The sequence below is a fragment of the Perca flavescens genome, chromosome 2, assembly GCF_004354835.1.
Source record: "Perca flavescens isolate YP-PL-M2 chromosome 2, PFLA_1.0, whole genome shotgun sequence".
Taxonomy (NCBI): Eukaryota; Metazoa; Chordata; class Actinopteri; order Perciformes; family Percidae; genus Perca; species Perca flavescens.
The window spans coordinates 37626104-37647164 of record NC_041332.1 but is presented as its reverse complement, the minus strand read 5'-3'; the positions used below and the strand labels follow the sequence as shown (position 1 = coordinate 37647164).

The 21061-nt window shown below is 39.6% G+C and overlaps 1 protein-coding gene across 1 annotated transcript in view; it reads left to right on the top strand.

Annotated features, from left to right (window-relative positions):
* The window catches only part of chrna8 (cholinergic receptor, nicotinic, alpha 8), a 60059-nt gene that overhangs the window by 25919 nt on the left and 13079 nt on the right, over positions 1-21061 (top strand). The window contains exons 3-5 of the mRNA XM_028603890.1: positions 7088-7132; positions 12687-12796; positions 20326-20405. Of these exons, the coding sequence (XP_028459691.1) occupies positions 7088-7132; positions 12687-12796; positions 20326-20405 (235 nt within the window). The remainder of the gene's footprint in view (positions 1-7087; positions 7133-12686; positions 12797-20325; positions 20406-21061) is intronic.

Sequence of the window (21061 nt, the reverse complement as noted above, 5' to 3'; positions counted from 1 at the left end):
TTCACTTGCCAAGTCTAACCTCCGTCTACACAAGTTTGCCTCAAACAGTAAAGAAGTCTTGCAAGTTTTCCCACCAGAAGACTGTACAGGGGCCATAACCGATGTAGACCTCAGTGGAGAAGCTGCACACACTCAACGGAGTCTGGGTCTCCTATGGGAGATAACAAGGGACACGTTCACCTTCTCTGTTTCAACTGATATGAAGCAGTTTACTCGCCGTGGAGTCCTCTCCACGGTAAACAGTGTTTTTGACCCCTTTAGGTTTGTGGCCCCGGTCACTATCCAAAGAAGAGCCCTTCTCAGGGAACTCACAGTCGAGCTTTCTGATTGGGATACACCGCTCCCCGCAGACAAATTGAGTAAGTGGGAGGCCTGGAGAGACTCACTCCAGGACCTCAAGCTCCTTCACATACCAAGGACATACACAGCAGCCTCTCTAGCTAAAGCGGTGAAAACTGAGCTCTGCGTGTTCTCTGATGCGTCCACTAAAGCCATCGGTGCTGTGGCATTCTTGAAGACCATACAAGAAGACGAACAAATTAAAATTGGATTTGTTATGGGAAAGTCAAAACTGGCACCTCAGTCTGAACCAACCATCCCAAGACTCGAGCTATGTGCAGCTGTCTTGGCCGTGGAAATGGCAGAGCTAATTCATGATGAACTGGATGTTAAGCTGGTTTCAACTAAGTTCTACAGTGACCGCAAGGTTGTTCTTGGCTATATCTACAACGAAAACAAACGTTTCCATGTCTACGTGCATAATAGAGTTCAGCGTATTCGCCAATCCACAAAACCTGAACAATGGCACTATGTGCACACAGAGGAAAATCCTGCTGACCATGCATTGCGGTCAGTTCCTGCTTCACGTCTGCCAGAAACGTGGTTTACAGGGCCCAACTTCCTCTGCAAAACTTCCAACAAACCAGAACTAGTCAAGTCATTCAATCTCATTAAACCAGATATGGATGTAGAGATCCGTCCAGAAGTAAGGAGCTATGCCACACAGCTCAAAGAAAAAGGACTCAGTTCAGAACACTTTCAAAGGTTCTCCAGCTTCAAGACCCTTGTTCGAGCCATTGCACTCCTAATACATATTGCAAGGTGTCAAAAACCATCCAACTGGAATGACAAATGTAAGGGATGGAAGAATTCTGGACTCAATGCTTCTTGAACAGTACACTTGCTTAACCCACGATGTCCTGTGTACCCTAATGGCAGAAGTCACAGCAATCTTAAATGCGAGGCCACTAATCCCAGTTTCCAATGATCCCGAGGATCCATTCATCTTGTCGCCATCAATGCTCCTAACTCAGAAAGTGGGAGTCCCTTCCCCACCTAGGGATTTCACAGACAAGGACCTCCTCACAAAGCAGTGGAGACAAGTTCAATCTCTGGCCAACAGATTCTGGAATCGTTGGAGTCGTGAGTATTTGCCCACCTTGCTTTGCAGGAGGAAATGGCACAAGTCCTACCAAAACCTTCCTGAGGGAGACATTGTCCTTCTTAAAGACACTCAAGTAGCCCGTAACCACTGGCCAACGGCTATAAAAGACCTTTCCTGGAAAAGATGGAAGAGTGAGGAAGGTGGAATTAAGGACCACAGTTCAGGGATCTTCAAAGACTTTCCTCAAGCCAGTTTCGGAAGTCATTTTACTTTTAGTTAAGGACTGATGTACTAAAACACACTCATTTCCTAGTTTAGTAGTACTAGTGACCTCACTGAGGCCAGGCGGAGAGTGTGTCGCCTTTTAGGCATGAGGCATTATATTGTATAGGCTTTTATTTTGAAATGGTTTAATGCCTAAGGAGTTCCAGGGTCAGGGGTTAGTTTCCTGTTAGTGGTTAGAGAAAGATGGTAGAATCAGCCAACATGCTTTCGTCATCCATTGCAATCCACATCGTAAATGCTGCAGAGGCAATGTCGTAAGTTGATAATTTCATTTCTTTAATTATAATGTAAATGTTAAGATGTATATTTACAGTAAAAGGGGATTTGATGACTGTAATTAAAAACGTTTTATTTACATATATTTACATAAGATTAAACAATTTGTATCTTGTTTTGTTACAGTTTTCATTCTTCTGTCTGTGACATGATTTAAAGAGCCACAGTAAACAGCTTGAGAAGCTTACTACGACTCAACTCGTCATTTTCAGAAAGAGTTTAGCTAGTTGAATAGCTGCAGTTGCTACAGTTGCCTGTAGCAAAGACAACATAACCTTCTTAGAATTTATTTTTTTGCAGGACTTTTGAATTAGCCTGCATTAGTTTTAGCTATAAACTGGCAATGGGGGTGAGTGCTGATGACGGTTTCCAGTCTCCATTCGTGTCACCTTAATTTCTAGAACAAGCAGTTATGAATCACTTTAATAAGGATTTACAAATCCTCCATGTAAATGTAAATGGACTGTTCTTATATAGCGCTTTTCTTGCACAGCATCGGGGGCAACTCTGGGTTCAGTGTCTTGCCCAAGGACACTTCGACATGGGACTGCAGGGCCAAGGATCGAACCACCAACCTTCCGATTGGCAGGCAACCGCTCTACCACTGAGCCACAGCCGCCCCATATGAGATTATAAAACGGAGGTGGCTGAATGAAAAATGAGATCATCAGACTCAACACTCACTCTGTGATATGACCTATAAACAAGTGCAGTTCAAGAAAGGCTTATGCACTTTAATCTGATTTCATGTAATGGCAGCTGAAAATACGATACACTGTGTTACCTTAAAGGGCAATTCTGGCGCAAAATGAACCTACGGGTTAATAACATATGTGAACGCTACTGTCTTTATAATCTATCTTTGTAATAAACTGTCTGTACACTTACAAAGTTCTCAATGCTTCGGTTTACATGTAGGGACCCTAATTATGCTACCATGGAAGTGTGGTGCTATTTGGAGCCTTGTTAGTGGTGTAGAAATAGAGATTTCTTTTTACTTTACCCTCTGCCCTGAAGACTAGCGTTATAAGCTAATCACCGGTTTGCGCTAGCTCATTTCAAGCTAGAGACACACTTGATTAGCATGAAAACATATCCCAGAGAACGGTCAACTCAGTACACATATGTTATTAACCCCTAGGTTCATTTTGCAGCGGAATTGTCCTTTAATCAGGAACACCTTTTCTATTCACAGATAGACCATACTGGTGTTTTTAACCCATTAACTACAAATTGTGCATTGTTTACATTACTGCCAAGCATTTGAAAAAGCATTGATATGGCCCGTCCCGCTACAACTACCTTAAGGTGCAATCTAAGCACACTCCTCTGTGACTGTCTCTCAAAATGAGAACACGTTTCATTTTTCAGGTTCCACCTCTGAAATTGTGTCCCTATAGGAATTACAAAGCAGCATGAAACAAGGGAGAACTGAATGAAAGTGTGTGATAAGAAAGAAAACTCTGCCTCCTCAGGTCCACAACACACCCTGCCGGAGCTCAGCTCCGTCTCCTTCAGCATCAAACATTTTGCCGGGCTTCAGCCCCGAATGTTTTGAGTGTAGCCCCAAATGTATTTTGAAAAGTTGACTGACAAATATGAAACCTGACGTCGCTTTGTGTCCACTTTCACTGTAAAAAGCTGTGCAGCTTCAGGTTTATGGATGCGCTCTGCTGTGGACATGCTGCGGCAGATGTCGCGTTTGTGCTCCGTGCATTTCTGCCAGAAGTTTCGGGTTTCCACCTCCGATGTAGAGCGCGTACAGCCACTTCCTAAACGTCTCAAACGGGGCTCTGTGTCTGTCAGAAGGTCTGAGATCTACCGTATCAGCAGAGCAATCACGTAATGCACACTACGACTACGGTGCAGGTATAGATTATTTTCTGAAATATAGTGACTTTATTCTTGTAATAGCCTATTATAACTTTATTTTTCTCAAAATATCATGACTCAGAGAACACAGATGGGATGAGTTATATTTTGAATGTGCACAAAGTTTTGGACATGAGTAGAAATCTTGCTCAAACATCTCAAATATTACAGTCGAGGGATTTATTAAATGAATAATGCATCACTGAGGTGAATAATTGTCATCTTATTTACGGAGGTTAGGCTACTTCCCTAACAAAAGATGCAAAAGAGGGAAGAATAAATGATGCCTAAGCTACATGTGTGCTGACTCATAATTAGAAAAGTCGATCTAAAGGAGAATAAATAGATGAAAGCAATACAGAATGCCTGACAGCCTTACTGCAATATTTTCCATTATGTTTTTATATTTGGATTGTAATGTTTCCCTTTACATAAAGATATTTCAGGCATATTTATTCAGAAAAAGGTAGAAATAGGTGCATAAAATTCACAAAATGCAGGAAATGAAGTGTTTAATGCTAAAAAAAATGTTTGGGGGTGGACCCCCAGACCCCCACATCATAAGTCAGAACACAAATCTGGAAGCAAAACCTTGGCCTTTGGGTTGCCAGGCCAGTTATGATTAGACCAAATGTTGGTGCCATCTAAAAAACTGGTAGCTAAAATGAACATACACTGGCTATTAACAAGCTGGGCAAGCCAATCACTGTTAAAAAGGCTATAATAGTGGTTTCTGATTCTCTTAAATCAACATAATTTTCTTGTTTAAAAAGATGTTTACATATTTGCATACCAATATTTTCAAACATGTTCGATTTGATACATTTTCTGAGGGTGAAATCCGTTGCCTGCCGTTAACATTAGCCTATAAAAGGTAAAAAATAATAATAAAGTAAGTGAATTGTAAAGTATTTCTCTTTGTTTGAATAATTAATCAACCCTACCTATATTGATACTGGAAAAAGAGCCCCTTTGGTGTAAAAACACATTAAGTCATTTTACAGCGCGATTTTGAATAACGACCATTCCCCGTAAGTAAGGGCTCCTTACAAAAGTCAATTTAACCACTGGCTACAACACACACTAGTTCACCATAATCTACAAAAGAACTACTTACATGTCTCTGTTCTCGCAAAGTTGGAAGTGCTGGAAGTCTCCCGGCTAATCCTGCCTTGTACTACTGAAGTTGTAGAAAGAAACAGATAGCTGATGTGGTCCTTACCTAGCTACTGCGCATGTGCAACCCAGTCTCACGTCAGTTCGTGATGGCATTACGAAATTAAATCTATTAGAACGTGATACCATTACGTTATTGTGAAGATTTACGTGTTGGGGTCACGTTTTTTAAACTAATGTATTTCAATGAGAAGCATCTTAGGTAATCACATCACGAAACTCTATAACGGCAGTATCGCTTCAATGTACGTAAGGGATAATGTAGAGCGTTGTTATAGCGAATACAACAACGACGGGGGGATCAGGACCCCGATGCCAATCTTCTTCTAGCGGATTTATTGATAGCTCTCCTCCGGAGGGAACAGAACTGCGTCCATGGCAACGCTCTGCTATGCATGGCAACGGTGAGTTATACTTAGCAACGGTCTGTTATCAAGAAAATAGCAGACCGCATTGTACATTAGCCCTTGTGTGGTCCTTCGGGTCCTTGTGACCCAAAGGACAAAACAAGGGTTAATACAGCACCTTAGTGCTTGTTTGTACAACATTTTGGCCAGCTTAAACTGTGTTTAAATGTGCTGTAGAAACAAACTTTCTTATTTACTTTACAAGAGACAGGGTTTAGAGAGCAATTCTCAACAAAATAAACGGAAGTACATAACCCTTGTGTTGTTGAAGGACAACACAAGGGTTAAAATATAAAAAAAAAGCCATGTAATAAATATATATAATTAGTAGTTTTGTCACCAGCAACAACACGTTGCTCAGTTTTGTTCCAGTAAGTTATGCATCGTAATAACACCAGTGTGTTCCCCATCCCAAAAAAAATATCAAAGCTGTATCCAGCTTCTCTGCTGCAGCCGAGTGGCAGAAAGTTTCGTGATGTGATTACGTAAGATGCTTCTCATTGAAATACATTAGTTTAAAAAACGTGACCCCAACACATAAATCTTCACAATAACGTAATGGTATCACGTTCTAATAGATTTAATTTCGTAATGCCATCACGAACTGACGTGAGACTGGGTTGTTACAGCAGTGAGATGTCTCACTCTGTAGCTAAAACAGAGACCTGAACGAAGGGTGAAAAGAGGAGCTGCAGCAATGTGCAGTAAAACAAAAATATGGTGTTTTTTGAAAATTAAACCATGTAAACCTATTCGAATACAACCTCAAAATAGGATTATGAACCTGAAGATGAGCATAATATGACCACTTTAAAGCTTGAGTCATGGGTAGAAGATAGTGTGATGAATCAAAGTAAAAAAAGGACTAATCTGTGAAGAAACAGACTTTTCAGGGGTAAGAGGAAAGGAAATACGTCAGACACAGAGTACCAGTGTGTTACAAGAAGCAAAACTTGTCGCTGTCATGTAGGATTGTACAAAACAGACTCCATTCCCAGCTCAGATTTTTTTTTGCTCTTATCCTTGTGGCTTTACTTCTGACCTCTTTCTATCTTTTTTTCTCTTTGCCGTCTCATGAATTATCTCAGCCTCTGTCTCTTCTGATTCTCTCTCTGTCACTCTTGATTCCTTTTCTTTACTATTTTTCCATCCTTATATCTACGCTCCCCCCTTTTTTTTCTCTCTCTGGCCATTTGACCATGATGAACTGACTCCCGGTAATATACTGTAAAATGCAGCTGGAGCCACTGAGTCGGTTTATTTCTGTTTTCATGACGTAGATAGAAATTTCTGTTAAGTCATGTCTTTAGAAGAAGAGCCACATCCTTTCTGCTCAGTGTCACCGTCAATTTCCTGTGCAAATTGCAGTTTGTCCTATTTTATTTCTTTTTTTTCCTTATTATTCATTTTTTTTTATGTCAAAACATGACATGTTTTCTTACATTACAAGAATCTTGTAAAAAGAAAAAAAGCTGAGTGCATCATTGTCATTCAGAGAGCACGCCAGCTCTAAGTTATCTGGGTTGCAGTTTGACTTCATTGCCAATCTGTTTTATAATCTCACTTTATGTTTAAATGCAGTATTTTTGTTCTCTCTCACCCTGCGGAATAATTTCCTTTTCTATCTGTCTACAGCTGTCTACTCACTGCTGATTATTCTCTCTCTCCTCCCCTGTTCCCCCTCCAGGATGAAAAGAACCAGGTGATGATCACAAATGCCTGGCTGCAGCTGGTATGTCTCCTCTCCAAGCACTTTTCATGTTATCAGTGTTATAATTGTCATTTGGTATATTTTTGGAAAGTGTATGTGTGTGATGTTTGTGTCCTGTGGGCTCTGCCATTCATATTTTCAAAAAGGGTTCACATGTAACTGTTGAACACATAGAGTCAGACTAGAGCAGCAAGCAATAACCTTTAGTTTTGAACAGAAACTTTTTCCGTGACCAAAAAAAGCTTTTTTTTCACATTTCAGTGACAATCCAGGGCCTCATGTGACAATATAAAATATAAGCCTAAAAGTAGTGTCAAATGGCAAGTATTCTATTCCTACAAAATAAAAAGCCAGTAGACATTAGGTTGTCAAAAATGATACTTTGTGGGTTATTTATTCTTTTATGATACTTAATAATAGCATGATAAATATTTATTGTCAGCATAAGGCTGTGTCACAGGATAATGAGGATAAATATATCTTAATAAGCCAGCAAATCAAAGATATTAATTCAAGACATTTCTCTGCCTAACACTGGGTTACCTAACTGCCTTTTTAAGCATAGTTGCTATTACGCCTGTATGCGTTCCGTTCTAGCACAATGATAGCGGTGCAGATTGATTACTCCAATTTTTATTTTAATATTTCTACCTGGCAACCATTGATTTTGCTGGCTGAAATGACAAGTAATGCTTGCAGATTTTATCAGCAGTACTTTGCTAGTCAACATTAGCTCCATGAGTTGATGACAACGCTGTCCCCGGCTGATTTCTTAATCTTTACAGCTGACTCATTTTAAAGCAAGAACGCCATAAAGGGGTCTTATTAAATAATATGCACTTGATCACCACATAAATGATTAGATTAGAAGTGCTTAAAAGCGACACAAAGGCTAAAACTCCATGTCCCAGACATGGCTTGTTCTTTTATTGCAGTGCAGAGCTAGCTAGTGCTATAAGTATGGTAGTTATTCATTTATAACATAGCCCTGTTCGGCTGCTTAGCTTACGTACTTGTTCAGATCTTCAGTTTTCGCAGCTAGCGTTGGTGACGTAGTCATGCGACCGTGGTGTAGTTTGATTATAGCCTAGCGTCAGGTTTTTACTTATGGTGATTGCATTTACACTTAAAAAAAAAATCATAAAAGGGGTGTACAAATGTAAAGATTATGTTGCTGAACAAAACGGGTAAGTATCGTATAGCCTAATTGAATATTAACTAAGTTACTTAGCTCAGCTACAGCACATCTACCCTATTATGAAAAGAAGTATTGCATTACCATGCTTAGGGAATGTTATATCAGGCCAGTCAGGTATACCATTCTCATTACCATAGCAGCCCCAGTCAGAATAGCCCATCAAGGTTGAGTTGGCTGCTGACTGGCTTTGAAGTTATGAATTAATCTATATTCAGGAAGCCACCTATTTAATACGGGCATCCACTTTGGTGTAATGGCTTGAGGGTCTTTGCAGATGCAGCAGATTTTGAAGGAGACTCGAGAAGTACATTAATAGCTGAATAGATGGAGAAGAGGCAGGCTCACCTTCGGATTACACGTTTATCAGTCAATGAATGTCCCACATTGAAATGGATAGGATTTCATGGGATTTTTACTGTGAGAATTGTAATGAGCTTAACAATTATTAGTACTAGTACAGTGCCCGTTGAAAATGTGCCTGTTTGGAACGAGCCAATTGCTTGGCCTATGGTATTGCTGCTTGTAGAATTCTTCAAAACCAAATTGTCCCCCAAAATTACTTACACTAATGTATTAGTGTTGTAAGTTAGCAGCAGACTTAATTAACTCGACCCACCCATAGACACTGAAAAGCGTGGGGCCTTTTTTTCACTTTTTTTTCACTTATTCCAAACAACAGTCGCAACGTTCCTTTCAGCTATCCGCTCGTGCTCCAGGAAAGGGAAGAAAAGTAAGTTTGGTATATCTAGCAATCATATAGCTAACTTTGGAAACAGGAAAAGAGTCAAAGGCTGTAACACCCCCTGCTGTTGTAAAGCGTTCTGCATGTGGCGTCTGCGTATGACATGCAGGTTTCCTTTCCCCCAAACACGGACACACACGCATACAGATACGTCTTGCTTTATTAGATAGCTGGCTTAAATCCAGGGGTGATTTAGATGTGATTTAGTTTGTAATCGAGTGTTGTAAATATACTGTATATATATATATATATATATATATATATATATATATATATATATATATATATATATATATATATATATACAGTATATATATACAGTATATATATATTTCTTTTAATTTACATGGAAAACACACATGTAATCATCTATACACACTTTATTATCCAATTATATCTCTGTGTTGACTAAGGAGACTTTGCAGTGGCAGCCGATTTATTGAGAGGTTACATGCACACTAAAGAGATGCACAAAAGTGCAAAAAATGTAATTATCTGCCCAACTATTTTGCCTGTTAATTCTCTTGGAAGTGTGATATTAACAGGCAACACACATATATATATATATATATATATATATATATATATATATATATATATATATATATATATAATTGCATCCTACACCCTAAAACATATCATGCAGTCTCACATTTCTTTAATGAGAACCTAGTTGTTTCAAATCAGTGACGCTATCTTAGAATTCTGTCATGCAACTCTGAAACCTATTCTTAGACAGCTGTTACCTTATGAAGCCTAGTGTCCTCCTCGTCTATTTCTGACATATTACGAAGTTACTGAGCTGTAATTTGTTCTGTTGGCTGTTAGTTGTGTTTTCCCAGCCAATGTGAGCAAGATGAAAGAAAGGCTCGGTAGCACCAAACTGCCAAGGCCCACAGATGACAAGTGTCGTGATTAAGCCATTAGCTGCGTGAGTGGTAACATATGTCGACAGGCCCACTTTAGAAGGATGGCATTTCTTTGAAATGGTTCAACTCAGACAGCCTCTGTATAGGATTTTGTGCCAATTTTAAAGTCACTTATATAGATGGAGGCACATATGGCACAGACAGATTTGCATGTGCACGGAAATATGCACACATTTGTCAGTCTGAAGAGCACATTCATGCAAACACAAAAATACACATCTCACAATATCCATATGTGTATGTCCATGCATGCACAAAGACATACACACATGTACGTAGGCACAAACAGATGTGCCCAGTGTGGCCACATTAGCAATGGGACTGTGTTTGCTCCATAGAGAATGTGCCCTTTAACTACAACATCTGATTGCCCCATCTATATGTGACTTCTATACATGTACTATACTGTGTGTATATATACACACACACACACACACACACACACACACACACACACACAGTGAATGTACTTACATGTCAAAACACTAATATGTATACTATTCTACAGATCACTTGCTACATATTGTTAGTCATGAAAAGAGGCAGACACACACACACACACACACACACACACACACACACACACACACACACACACTCTTTGTGCCTTTAAACGCTTTGATGCTTGGCTCAGTTAGCCCCATGCTGAATACTTACCCAGGCTCAAATAGGAGTCAAAGCCAACAACTGTTAGCTTGGCAAGGTTGCATTGCCAGGCTTCATTAGCAGAGCTGGAGACAAAGTGTCAGAGCCAGCAGTTGTTAGAATAATAGCCTGGCTAAAGGGCTAATGTTTCACTTCTGATGGCTTTTAGCTAATTGTAAAGAAAATTCTGAATTTATGTTGTATGCCAGGTTTGATATTTTAGGAAAGATGCTATGATGCACAGATGAGTTTGCGTGGCACCAACACTATTTAAAGGGAAACTTCACCGATTAGCATTAAGTTTTGTATCAGTAGAAACCTGGTAGTATTTTTGAATGACCATGCTTCCCTCCCTCATGTCCCCCTGAGAGGGGAGATCTCTGTATTGTGGGTCTGGAAACAAACCTCAGATGACGCAAAATGACGATTTTTGCGTCATCTGAGGCTTTTTTGCCCAGAGGCAAAAGACTACAGCCTGTATTAGGAGCCACTTCCGCATAGCCCAAAGGGGGTTGGACTGTCGGCTTTTTCCGGCGATTGCCGAGGAAAAACGAGTGTCAGCCATCTTGAATCCTCGCTTAGCTTCTCAGGAGGAGCAGAAACTGTTCATCCCGGACGGAAATTTTAAAACAACAATTATGTGCATTCAAACTACCACACACGTGTACCACTGGGATACATTGGAACACATCGGAGAATATGCAGGACACTTTATTACGGACGCAATACTCAACACACTACGCAAGCTTTGCCTGCACGGAGACCAGCGGTGGTGCTCGATTCCTCTGGCCGGTGAGGAGACCTCATCAGCGGAGAGCGTTGAACGAGTGTGCCGGTGGAAAGCTAACGCTAGCCAGCCACCTGTTCACCAATCCTGCTTGCAAGTGTCCGCTCATTAAACAAACTGGACTACATCCAACTTCAACGAAACTCCCAACGCGAGTTCAGAGACTGCTGTGCTGTGTTTTTGTTGTTGTGGAAATATTGCTGTGGACAATCCAGCCTGCTGTCACCGGGTAAGACTACTAGTGGAGGTGGGCTGTGTTACCCCGGACTGCCTGTTGCAGAAATGGGGTGATTTGTATCCAACTAACTGCTAACTGCTGGTGGAGTTTGTGACTGTAAAATGCCGACAATTCTAGCTACATCCCACGCAAATGTACGGCTGTGTTTATCCTCAATGTTTATACCACAGCCCACCAAGAGCTAATGCTAGTAGCTATGTGTTAGCCTTCTTTTATTACATGGCTTGGTTGAATTCTAATGTAGAATGCGGTCTGTTATTTCTTGATAACAGACCGCTGCTAAGGATAACACACCGTTGCCAAGGATAACACACCGTTGCCATGTGTAGCAGAGCGTTGCCATGGACACAGTTCTGTTCACTCTGGAGCTATCAATCAATCCGCCGAAAGAAGTCCGGATAATGTATCAGCTGTGGCAAAAAAAAAGCATGTTTTAAATGTGTAACACCACTTGAGCCACGGTGAAACGTTTTTTCGTGTATGTGGTTGAAATGACAATAAAACACACTTGTTGAGTTGATCGTCTCAGTGTCTGTCTGTAAAGGGTAGGCGTGGCTTGGGAGTGGCCTCATAAAGCAGCAAAGCAAGTGCATTCTGGAATTTGGTGTCTTTCATCCATATGAGCCAAAAACACATCTTCTGGCTTATCTTGGCCTAGAAGGCCCCAATTTCAATTTTCTTTTCACATTTCTACTACATAAGTGACCCAATTTAAAGATATATTCAGCTTTCCAGCGGTGAAATTTCCCTTTAAGCTATAGAGTGTGTGTTGCTGTCAGAGCTGTGAACATTGATATTTAATAGTATCAACAACCAAAACAACACATTGGGTCACCTGACTGGGATATATAAACCAAAAACAGACAATTAAGAGCCTTACATTTTGCATTCATCTCATTTTTGTTAAACTTCTGTTTATTTCTCACCTGTTCTGTCATTTCTTCACTTAACTATTATTGTCATGTGTTTTGTCCTCGTTTTTATGTCCTGACCTCATCGTCTCTCGCTCAATTACTCTCTCTACTGTTTGTTTCAGTATTGGACAGACATTTACCTGTCATGGAACCCAGAGAGCTACCCCGGCGTTCAAAACCTGCGTTTTCCTTCCAATTTGGTATGGGTCCCAGATATTCTCCTCTACAACAGGTAGGGTATTTACTTTTTTTTCTCTGTCATCTAGTCTTGTCTTCTCTCCCACTTAATACTACCCCAATCGCTGCATTCTTCCAGCAGCTACTTGTGAGTTTTATTAATTAAATCTGCTTTTCTACATCTTAAGCTAGCCGGGTTCATAATGTCATGTCAGTATTGTTATAATAATTTTATATATAATGCCTACTACACACGCCCTCAGAATCCCTCTACTTTTGTACTGACAGCGTAATTTATCAGATCACCACACTGCATTTAAGAGATGAAGAAAGGCAGCTAAAATGATGAAATCTCATTTTTGCTGGTAATTATATCAGTTATATATCAGCCATAGGCCACTGGCATGTTCAGCGCAATGGTTAGTTTGTCACTGCTCTAGAGGTTTCATTCTATTTTGCATCCTCTCCTTATTTTTATCTACTTTTTTCTGTTATCCTCTCTTTTTCTTTTCTTCCTCTGTATTTATTTTCTATAATACATAGACGGATACTCAAGATTGCTTGGGCTCAGTTTACACAGTGGATAGAAATATTCCCCAGATGAAATTTCACTCTTGGTTACAGCCTCGTTTAATGAGTGATTGAGCCGATTCCCTCTAGGGAGGACATAAACCGTAACTCCCATGGGGCTTTGCATCTGTTGCCTGTAATGGGCAGTATGAATAAGACCACTGAAAAACACTGTGCCAAGTGGCTGGAAATGTGAATAGATTTCTGTAATGTACCTTAATTTGTATGCAATACTTTATATAGTATTATTATTATTTATACAATACTTTTGGTCCTTTATTTTAGACTTCATCTTATCATGTCTGCATGCTTGTAGACATGGTTCACCTTCATATCAAACTCTACAGGTCTTATTGGAAACATTCTTCTGGCTGAGCTCATTTCTTTTTCAAACCTTTCATTGTAAGCTCAAGTTTGCCAATGAGCCGACTGATCATTGTCCATTGTTTTTTGTGTTTCAGGCTGTTGTGCACATTAAAAGAATGTCCAATTTTGTTCTTAAAAAGCAAACTTTAGACATTTATTACTACAGCCGCATACATGGTAAAGAAAAAACATCCGGAACAGTTAACCTCTTGCTAAACAGCTGTGACATACTGAAAAAACAACAACAAACACCCAATGTTCCTCTAATGTGGTACATCCAGTGGGATCACTTTGTCTGGCACATATGAGCAATTCAGTACTGTTCATTTAGCTGAAAAATTAATATGAGGACTGTCTTTATGGAACACTGTGTCCAAAAGGACAATCAGAGGGAAATGTTTTTTTTTTAAATAAATAAATATGCTTACCTTACGCAGAAGTTCTGTGTTTTTATCTTGAAGTTATTTTGGCTGTAGAAGATTCCATTTGTATTTATGTGTGTGCCTGCAACACCAAGATAAACAGATAGATAGAAAGATTTCATTAGATAAAATTCAGTAACGGGCAGGAAAATCAGATTCTGCGTTTGTTATCAGGTTATTGCAATAGCAAGCAATTATATACAGTTTCACACAGTAAATAGAGTTATGGAAGATTATTCTTACTTGAATGAGGACCTCTCAAACATAAATCATATTAATGAGCCCTTTGAGGAAATACAGCTTTTTTCATAGTGTGTTTTGCTTAATGTAAAAGGTACCAAGGGAGAAAGGTTATGTGATTGTTGACCATTATTAAACTGTCAAGCTCCGAGAGAGGGTATTTAACAGGGGATTAACATGTTTTTAATGCATCAATACTTTTCGCGCCTCCTTAGAATCACACATATACACACTCAAAGAATCAGACTTGTTCCGAGGAAAGACAACACGATCCATGGCAGAGTTGATTGATGGTGGTGGCTTTTGAGCTGTACCTTCAAGGTGATTGAGGATTCTTTTATGGAGGGTGTAATCTTGTGACAGATTTCCCACGTAGTGTGTGCATGAGAGACGGAGAGTAAGAAGGGAGAGGTTTTGCTATCTAACAGGGATGATACAGAACATTAAGCAGCTTACGGTGGGGATCAGCGATCGCTAATGATAACAGCCATTTATAGTCCTGACACAGAGCCTGATTGAAGCTGACACTCCTTATGCATGCAGTATAAATCATGAGTACAATCATACATTTCTATTTTTATGAAGCAAGGAAGCAAGCAAGAAAAGAGATTAAAACTATATGAGATAAGTCCAATCGGAAAATTAACAATTAACTGAAACCGCTAATAAGTAAGTCAAAACTGCCTAAAAGCTTCTCCTGCCTGTACGGTAATTTGTCTACTAATCGACAGAAAGTCGTGTGGTTATGACACAATCGTTAGCCTATTTTTACAAAAACGGCCGCTACGGAGCCATATTGTGAGATACAAGGTAATGGAGCCTTTTATACATTGTCATTGTCAGTGGAATGCTAATGGCAGGTTATGGCTTGATAGCATCAAAATGGCTCCATAGGAGCTACGCTTTGTGGAGGCTCGCTTACCCCCTTGGATATCTCAGCAGATTTTGGCAAAATATTTTTCTGTTGCATTGCAAGGGAGGCACAATTGAGTGTAGAATTTTTTTCTTCTTTCTTTCACATATTGTATAGTGGTTCCTGGTTATTTAGCTGTTGTATCTTTTTTTCTGTACAAGCTTTCTTTATATATTTGCAATTGGCGAGTGTGTACATACTATGAGAAACAAATGTTTTATTGAAAGTATAGTGTAGATAGATAGATAGACTTTATTAAAGGGTATCTACCGCTTTTTTTTCCCCTGGACCCTATTTTCCTGTTTTTGTGTGTAAGTTGGTCCAGTATCAAGTATGAACGCTGTAACCGGCAGCCACAGAGCAGGCTGCAATGTAAACCTATGGGGCAAATCGTCAGTTGTCAGACACTTTCCACCGGCTGCGGAACAACGGCGGAGTCATTAGGTTTCCATTAAAGTCAATGTGTGTATTTCCACTGACTGCAGAACGGCTGCATTCCGACTCCATCCCAGCTCCGGCGATCCGCAGCCCTCCGGAGCAGATACGCAGAGCTTCTATTTCAAGCTACACCTTGAAAACACAGCACAGAGTTGTTTCCCCTCTACTCCCCTGGATGGAAACTAACCGTTGTTGGTTTTGTGGTTCTATTCTACGTGAATTCGCGAGATCTTGTTGGTCCTCGTGACTACAGCTGTCAGTCATGGCCGCAGCCATGCTGCAACAAATCCAGACCTGGTGGGTATTGACGGACAGCGGAGCAAGCAGCCGGCACGCAGCGGAGCTGGTCCGCAGACTTTCTGCATCAAGTGGAAATGCGGAGTTAAATAATAATCTGAGCCTGACAATGTCAAAACAAGCACTTTTGTGAACGTTAATACAAGCTGCACAATTGCCCCCATTAACTTACATTGTAGCTCAATACAAAATAAAATTTAATTTAATTTGAAGCAACATTTGAATGTGTGGCTGTGGTGGTGTTACTTGTAACAGAGTATTTTTACAGTGTGGTACTAGTTCTTTTACTTAAATAAAGGATCTTAATACTTCTTCCACCACTGATTTAGAGTCTTATATGCTGTTCTTTGTTTATCTAAAAGTGAAGCGCTGTAAAGCCAGACTGGTGGAGGATCTAAAAGGCAGACAGCTGTATGTTTCGTATGTTCCCGTGTCAGCACTGCAACAAACCTAAACCCATTTCAGATGAATAATTTATGAACAATGTGTCCCATTCCAGACAGGATTTTGTATATTTCACTATCTATAGACACTTGGGAAGCTGGGATACAAAGGTACTGAGTTTTGAGCTTTCATTTCATTTTTTTGTGTAAATGATGTAAGCCATTTCGCTGTTGAGATGTTTTCTTTAAATGTAAAGATGATTTCACTTGTGAATCTAAACAGTACAATGTTCTTTCCTTAGCCGTATATCTTGATGATGATGTTTAAAGGGTAACTAGGGTAATTAAATAGCAAGCCATTTTATTTCAAATGTATCTTTTGTTTCTCCATTCAAGGGCTAATAAAAAAATATTACATTTTTGAAGAATCCCATTGCAGGCAAACGGACTCCATTGGGATTCAACACCTTTATCATGGCCTTATCTTTTTCATGTCATGACCTTTTTAAAACATGTTTCAATTACGTAGTGATCTAATTAAAATGTGATAAAGATTATGCATCAAATAATCTCTTGTGATGCTCATGTGTGCTACCATGTTTAGGTATAGTATAAGTCGCCACATTTCTATAATGTTCCCCAAAATGCTTATGCTGCCAATTAATTTATATGTTAGGTAGATGTATTCCAAATACCATTACAAGGCTAAATGCTAATTTAGCTAATTTATTATCGGCAATGAATAAGAGTGATTACAGCTGTTCCAAAGTATTCTCTCAGACTCTTTGTTTTTCTACCCTCTGCTAAGTAAAAAGAGATTTAGATAATTGATGTAGGTGGCCATAAATCTGCCTTGTCCTGTTTTAGGCCTCCTGGACTCGTTCCCAGCACACTTAGCTAAAATTTATGTAATACTTGTCCCACAAAAAGCCTTCAGGAAGAGTTTAGGCATGCCCCTCACATTCTCTCACTGCTCCCAATCTCATACTGTAAGTGGTAGAAATGTAAAGGACAATGATAGATGATGGTATGAGTCACACTGTTTTGTCTGGCTCTGGATGAGCACTCATTTATTGTTTAAAATGAGTTTCATTCAGTCTGTCTGTCAGAGACTTATGGGGAGCTCAGCATACTGAAAGGTATAACTACATTTTATACTAGTTATGAATAAATCGATAAATGCTTTGTTGCCATCACAGGAAACATTTTACTGCTTCATTAATAATGTAAAGGAGGTTATATTTATAGTCCTGTTTAATTTTTATGTCCATTTGTTGGTTTGCTGTTGTCTGCCATTCCAGCAACTGTAAGGTTGTACTGAGGTACAGCTGTGCTTTAAGCTACACTGTTGATTACGATAGAGGAAAGGTTAGGGATCAACAGTTATTAATATATTATTATTATTATTATTATAGTAAAACATGAATGTCTGTAGAAATCCATCCAATAGTAGACAATAAATTCAACTTAAAACTACAAATGTCAACCTGCTGGTGGCGCAAGAGGAAAAGTCAGGGGATCTCCAAAGTGAGGGGGATTCATCCTGTGCATGAGGACCACAAATGTCTGTACAAAATGCCATTGCAATACATTTAATAGTTGTTGAGATATTTCAGTCTGGTGAATTAAAAGTGGTGAATTAAAGGGGTGATAGAATGGAAAACCGAGTTTACCTTGTCATAGTTGAATAACAACAGTTTGGTGGGTAAAATAGGCATACATAGAACCTCAAAGTCCCATTGACACCTCTTTCCTATGCAAATCTCACAATTTGAAACTGCCTCTGAAAACGGGCAAAACCCAATGAAGCTAATAGTTGACGTCAACTCGGTGGCTGTACCTTAATTGGCTCTGGTCTGTACCTTTGTCACGCCCCAAAATGTACAAAGCTACAGACCAGTGGTCTGAGACCAGCTGGTGTTCTGAATGTAGGTCACATAGATCTAGAGAGAGTTTAGCTGTGAGCTGCGCTGTGTACTTTAGAAAGAAGAAAGCTTGGAAGTTTTTCAGGGATATTGAAAATGAACCACGGTCGTAAATGCAGTGTTCCAGACTGTACAACGGACTTGTGGGGGCGAGATGCGGTGTGCACGGACGGGAGGGGCTGTGTGTGTGTGTGTGTGTGTGTGTGTGTGTGTGTGTGTGTGTGTGTGTGTGTGTGTGTGTGTGTGTGTGTGTGTGTGTGTGTGTGTGTGTGTGTGTGTGTGTGTGTGTGTGTGTGTGTGCGTGCGTGTGCGTGCGTGTGCGCGCTTTACTTGTTGTAAACCAACTAATCAGCGCGCAGCTCATCTAAATATTCATGAGCATACCATATAATGGAGAAAACCTCTCCTTTCTTTCTAGGGCTATTTCACAGGGTTGCATTAGGGAGCATAGAACAGCACCCGGGCCATTTTCAGCCCAACCAATGTTACATACCCTATTAGGAGACCCTAAGGAACAGTGTGAAATACCATATATAATCATTATATCACCCCTTTAAAAGACATACATGTATCAACCTGATCTCACAGAATTCCGTGAAATGAACACGGCCCATTAACTCAAAATCTGTGGCAGTTTCACGGAATTGCAAAAAAATCTGTGATGGGCCCACGGAAGAATTCCGTGAAATGAACATGGATCGCCAAAAATTCCGTGATGGGCCCACGGAAGAATTCTGTGAAATGAACATGGACCCTTAAGTTAAGGAAAAAGTTGTGGTTGGGCTTACGTTTCCATGACAGGCGGGCCAACAACGGGGCGGTTGGGTTTAGGAAAAGAAGAACGGGATGGTTATGGTTGGGTTTAGGAAACGTGACATGCGGGACACAATCCCGGTCTCCTGGGTGAAAGTCCTGTGTTGTTTGACCCATCCAACACCCCAACCAACCTCCCTACGCGGATTTTCGGGCTTTCATACTACTCGCTACCGTAGTCGCTCCTAATGCTACATCATCTTCTCATTGACTTTACTTTGGCATTGTTTTCCGTGGTGGCCACACAGAATTTTCACACATTCCGTGCCACCACCACCACGTAATGCAGTGTTAACAGTTCGTGATCATTTCACGGAATTCTGTGAGACCAGGCTGACATACATTATACATACATTATATACATACGTACAATGCCGTCCTTAGACCAATGCCACTTGCATGGCTAAAAAGTACAACACATATTTTAGTGAAATTTTGATTTGTTTCTGGCATCATACATACAGTGTTATTATGTTTTTGTAATGGTTCGGTTGCCAAATTCTTGGAGGTGTGGCAAATGTAGATTTGTAGCCTCGATGGAGATATGTGCTCTCTGAGTGCTTTTTAGCCTTGATGAAGAGATGTGCTCTCTGAGTGCTTTATAGTTAACAAATACTACGCAATTAAAAACTCTTCTTCAAGGTATTAAGTTAGCTAATACAGGCTTTTGACTGCAATAAATGCAGACAGACACTTTATATCTAAGAAAAAAAAGTCCCCAAGATTTATAATCATAGTCTAAGAATGACAATGTTTTCAGATATGTAGAGTCCTTTAGTTTTACTATCTGAAAGAAAAATATAATCATTGTTATGTTCCAGGGATGATTTTTCATGTGTCATGTGTTTTTCATCAGTTCTTGTGTGAAATGTGTGATTTTGTTATTATGTCTGTTTTTTTGGTTGTACATAATCCCTGTCTGTTTGAAGGACGTCTTGATAGGGGGCAACAATGTTTGTTTAAGATGATCAGTAAAATTAAAAACTGTCTGTCTCTAATCCCTCTTGTCTCGACCTACTCTGTCACCTTCATTCTCACTTATTGTTTATTGTCTGGGTTTTTCTTTGTATTTGTACTTAGCTCCCAATTACCATTATTACCTCTGGCCCTTTCATTCCCCATCTGGTTTTTAATGTCGAAGTCTTACTATTGTCCTTGTTTTGAGGACATTTTCTTTAAATACTGTTGTTACAGTATCCACACTTCTTTCCCTTTAGTGCTGATGAGAGGTTTGATGCTACATTCCATACAAATGTGCTGGTAAATGCTTCAGGATCCTGCCAGTACATCCCACCAGGTGAGACATTCAAAATATTCTCTTTCTAACTGTGTCACATTTCACCCATAATAACAATAAAAAAATAAAACATCATAAAATAACCCACTTTTCAATTTAATTTTGTCAACTATATCTTGTCACTGCATTGCCACTATTCATGTTTCATTCATGTTCTTGTTCTGTACAGTATCGTTTCACATCAAAACTGTTGAGATAATCATCATCTTAAGAGACATTACAGTTTTGATGTTTAGCTGGTGTAAAGACAAAGCCAAAGTTAAAACCAGGCAAAATATTGAGTAAAAGTAAAAGGTTTTTAGACACCAAGGTTAGATACAACCACTTTAGCAGCGTGTCAACTTGAATGCGTCTCTTATTGTAGGATCTGCCACAAGGTGAACACTATTGAAACAACAGTTAAGTGACCTATACATCGCTGCTTCCTCAGATGATTTTTTTTTTTTGGAAATGCGTATATTAATGTTTTCATTTTTCAGTTCATTTAAAGGTGGAGTCTGTAATTCTAATCTAATACACTTTTTGTAAAATTCAGTGAATATCTCCTCATGGTCCGCTAGCTGTCTGTTCTGTGTGTGCTAAAAAAGAAATCTGATTTTTCATACACAGCACAGGCTCTGTAAATGGGAAATAAACAAAGTGGGTCGTACTAAGCC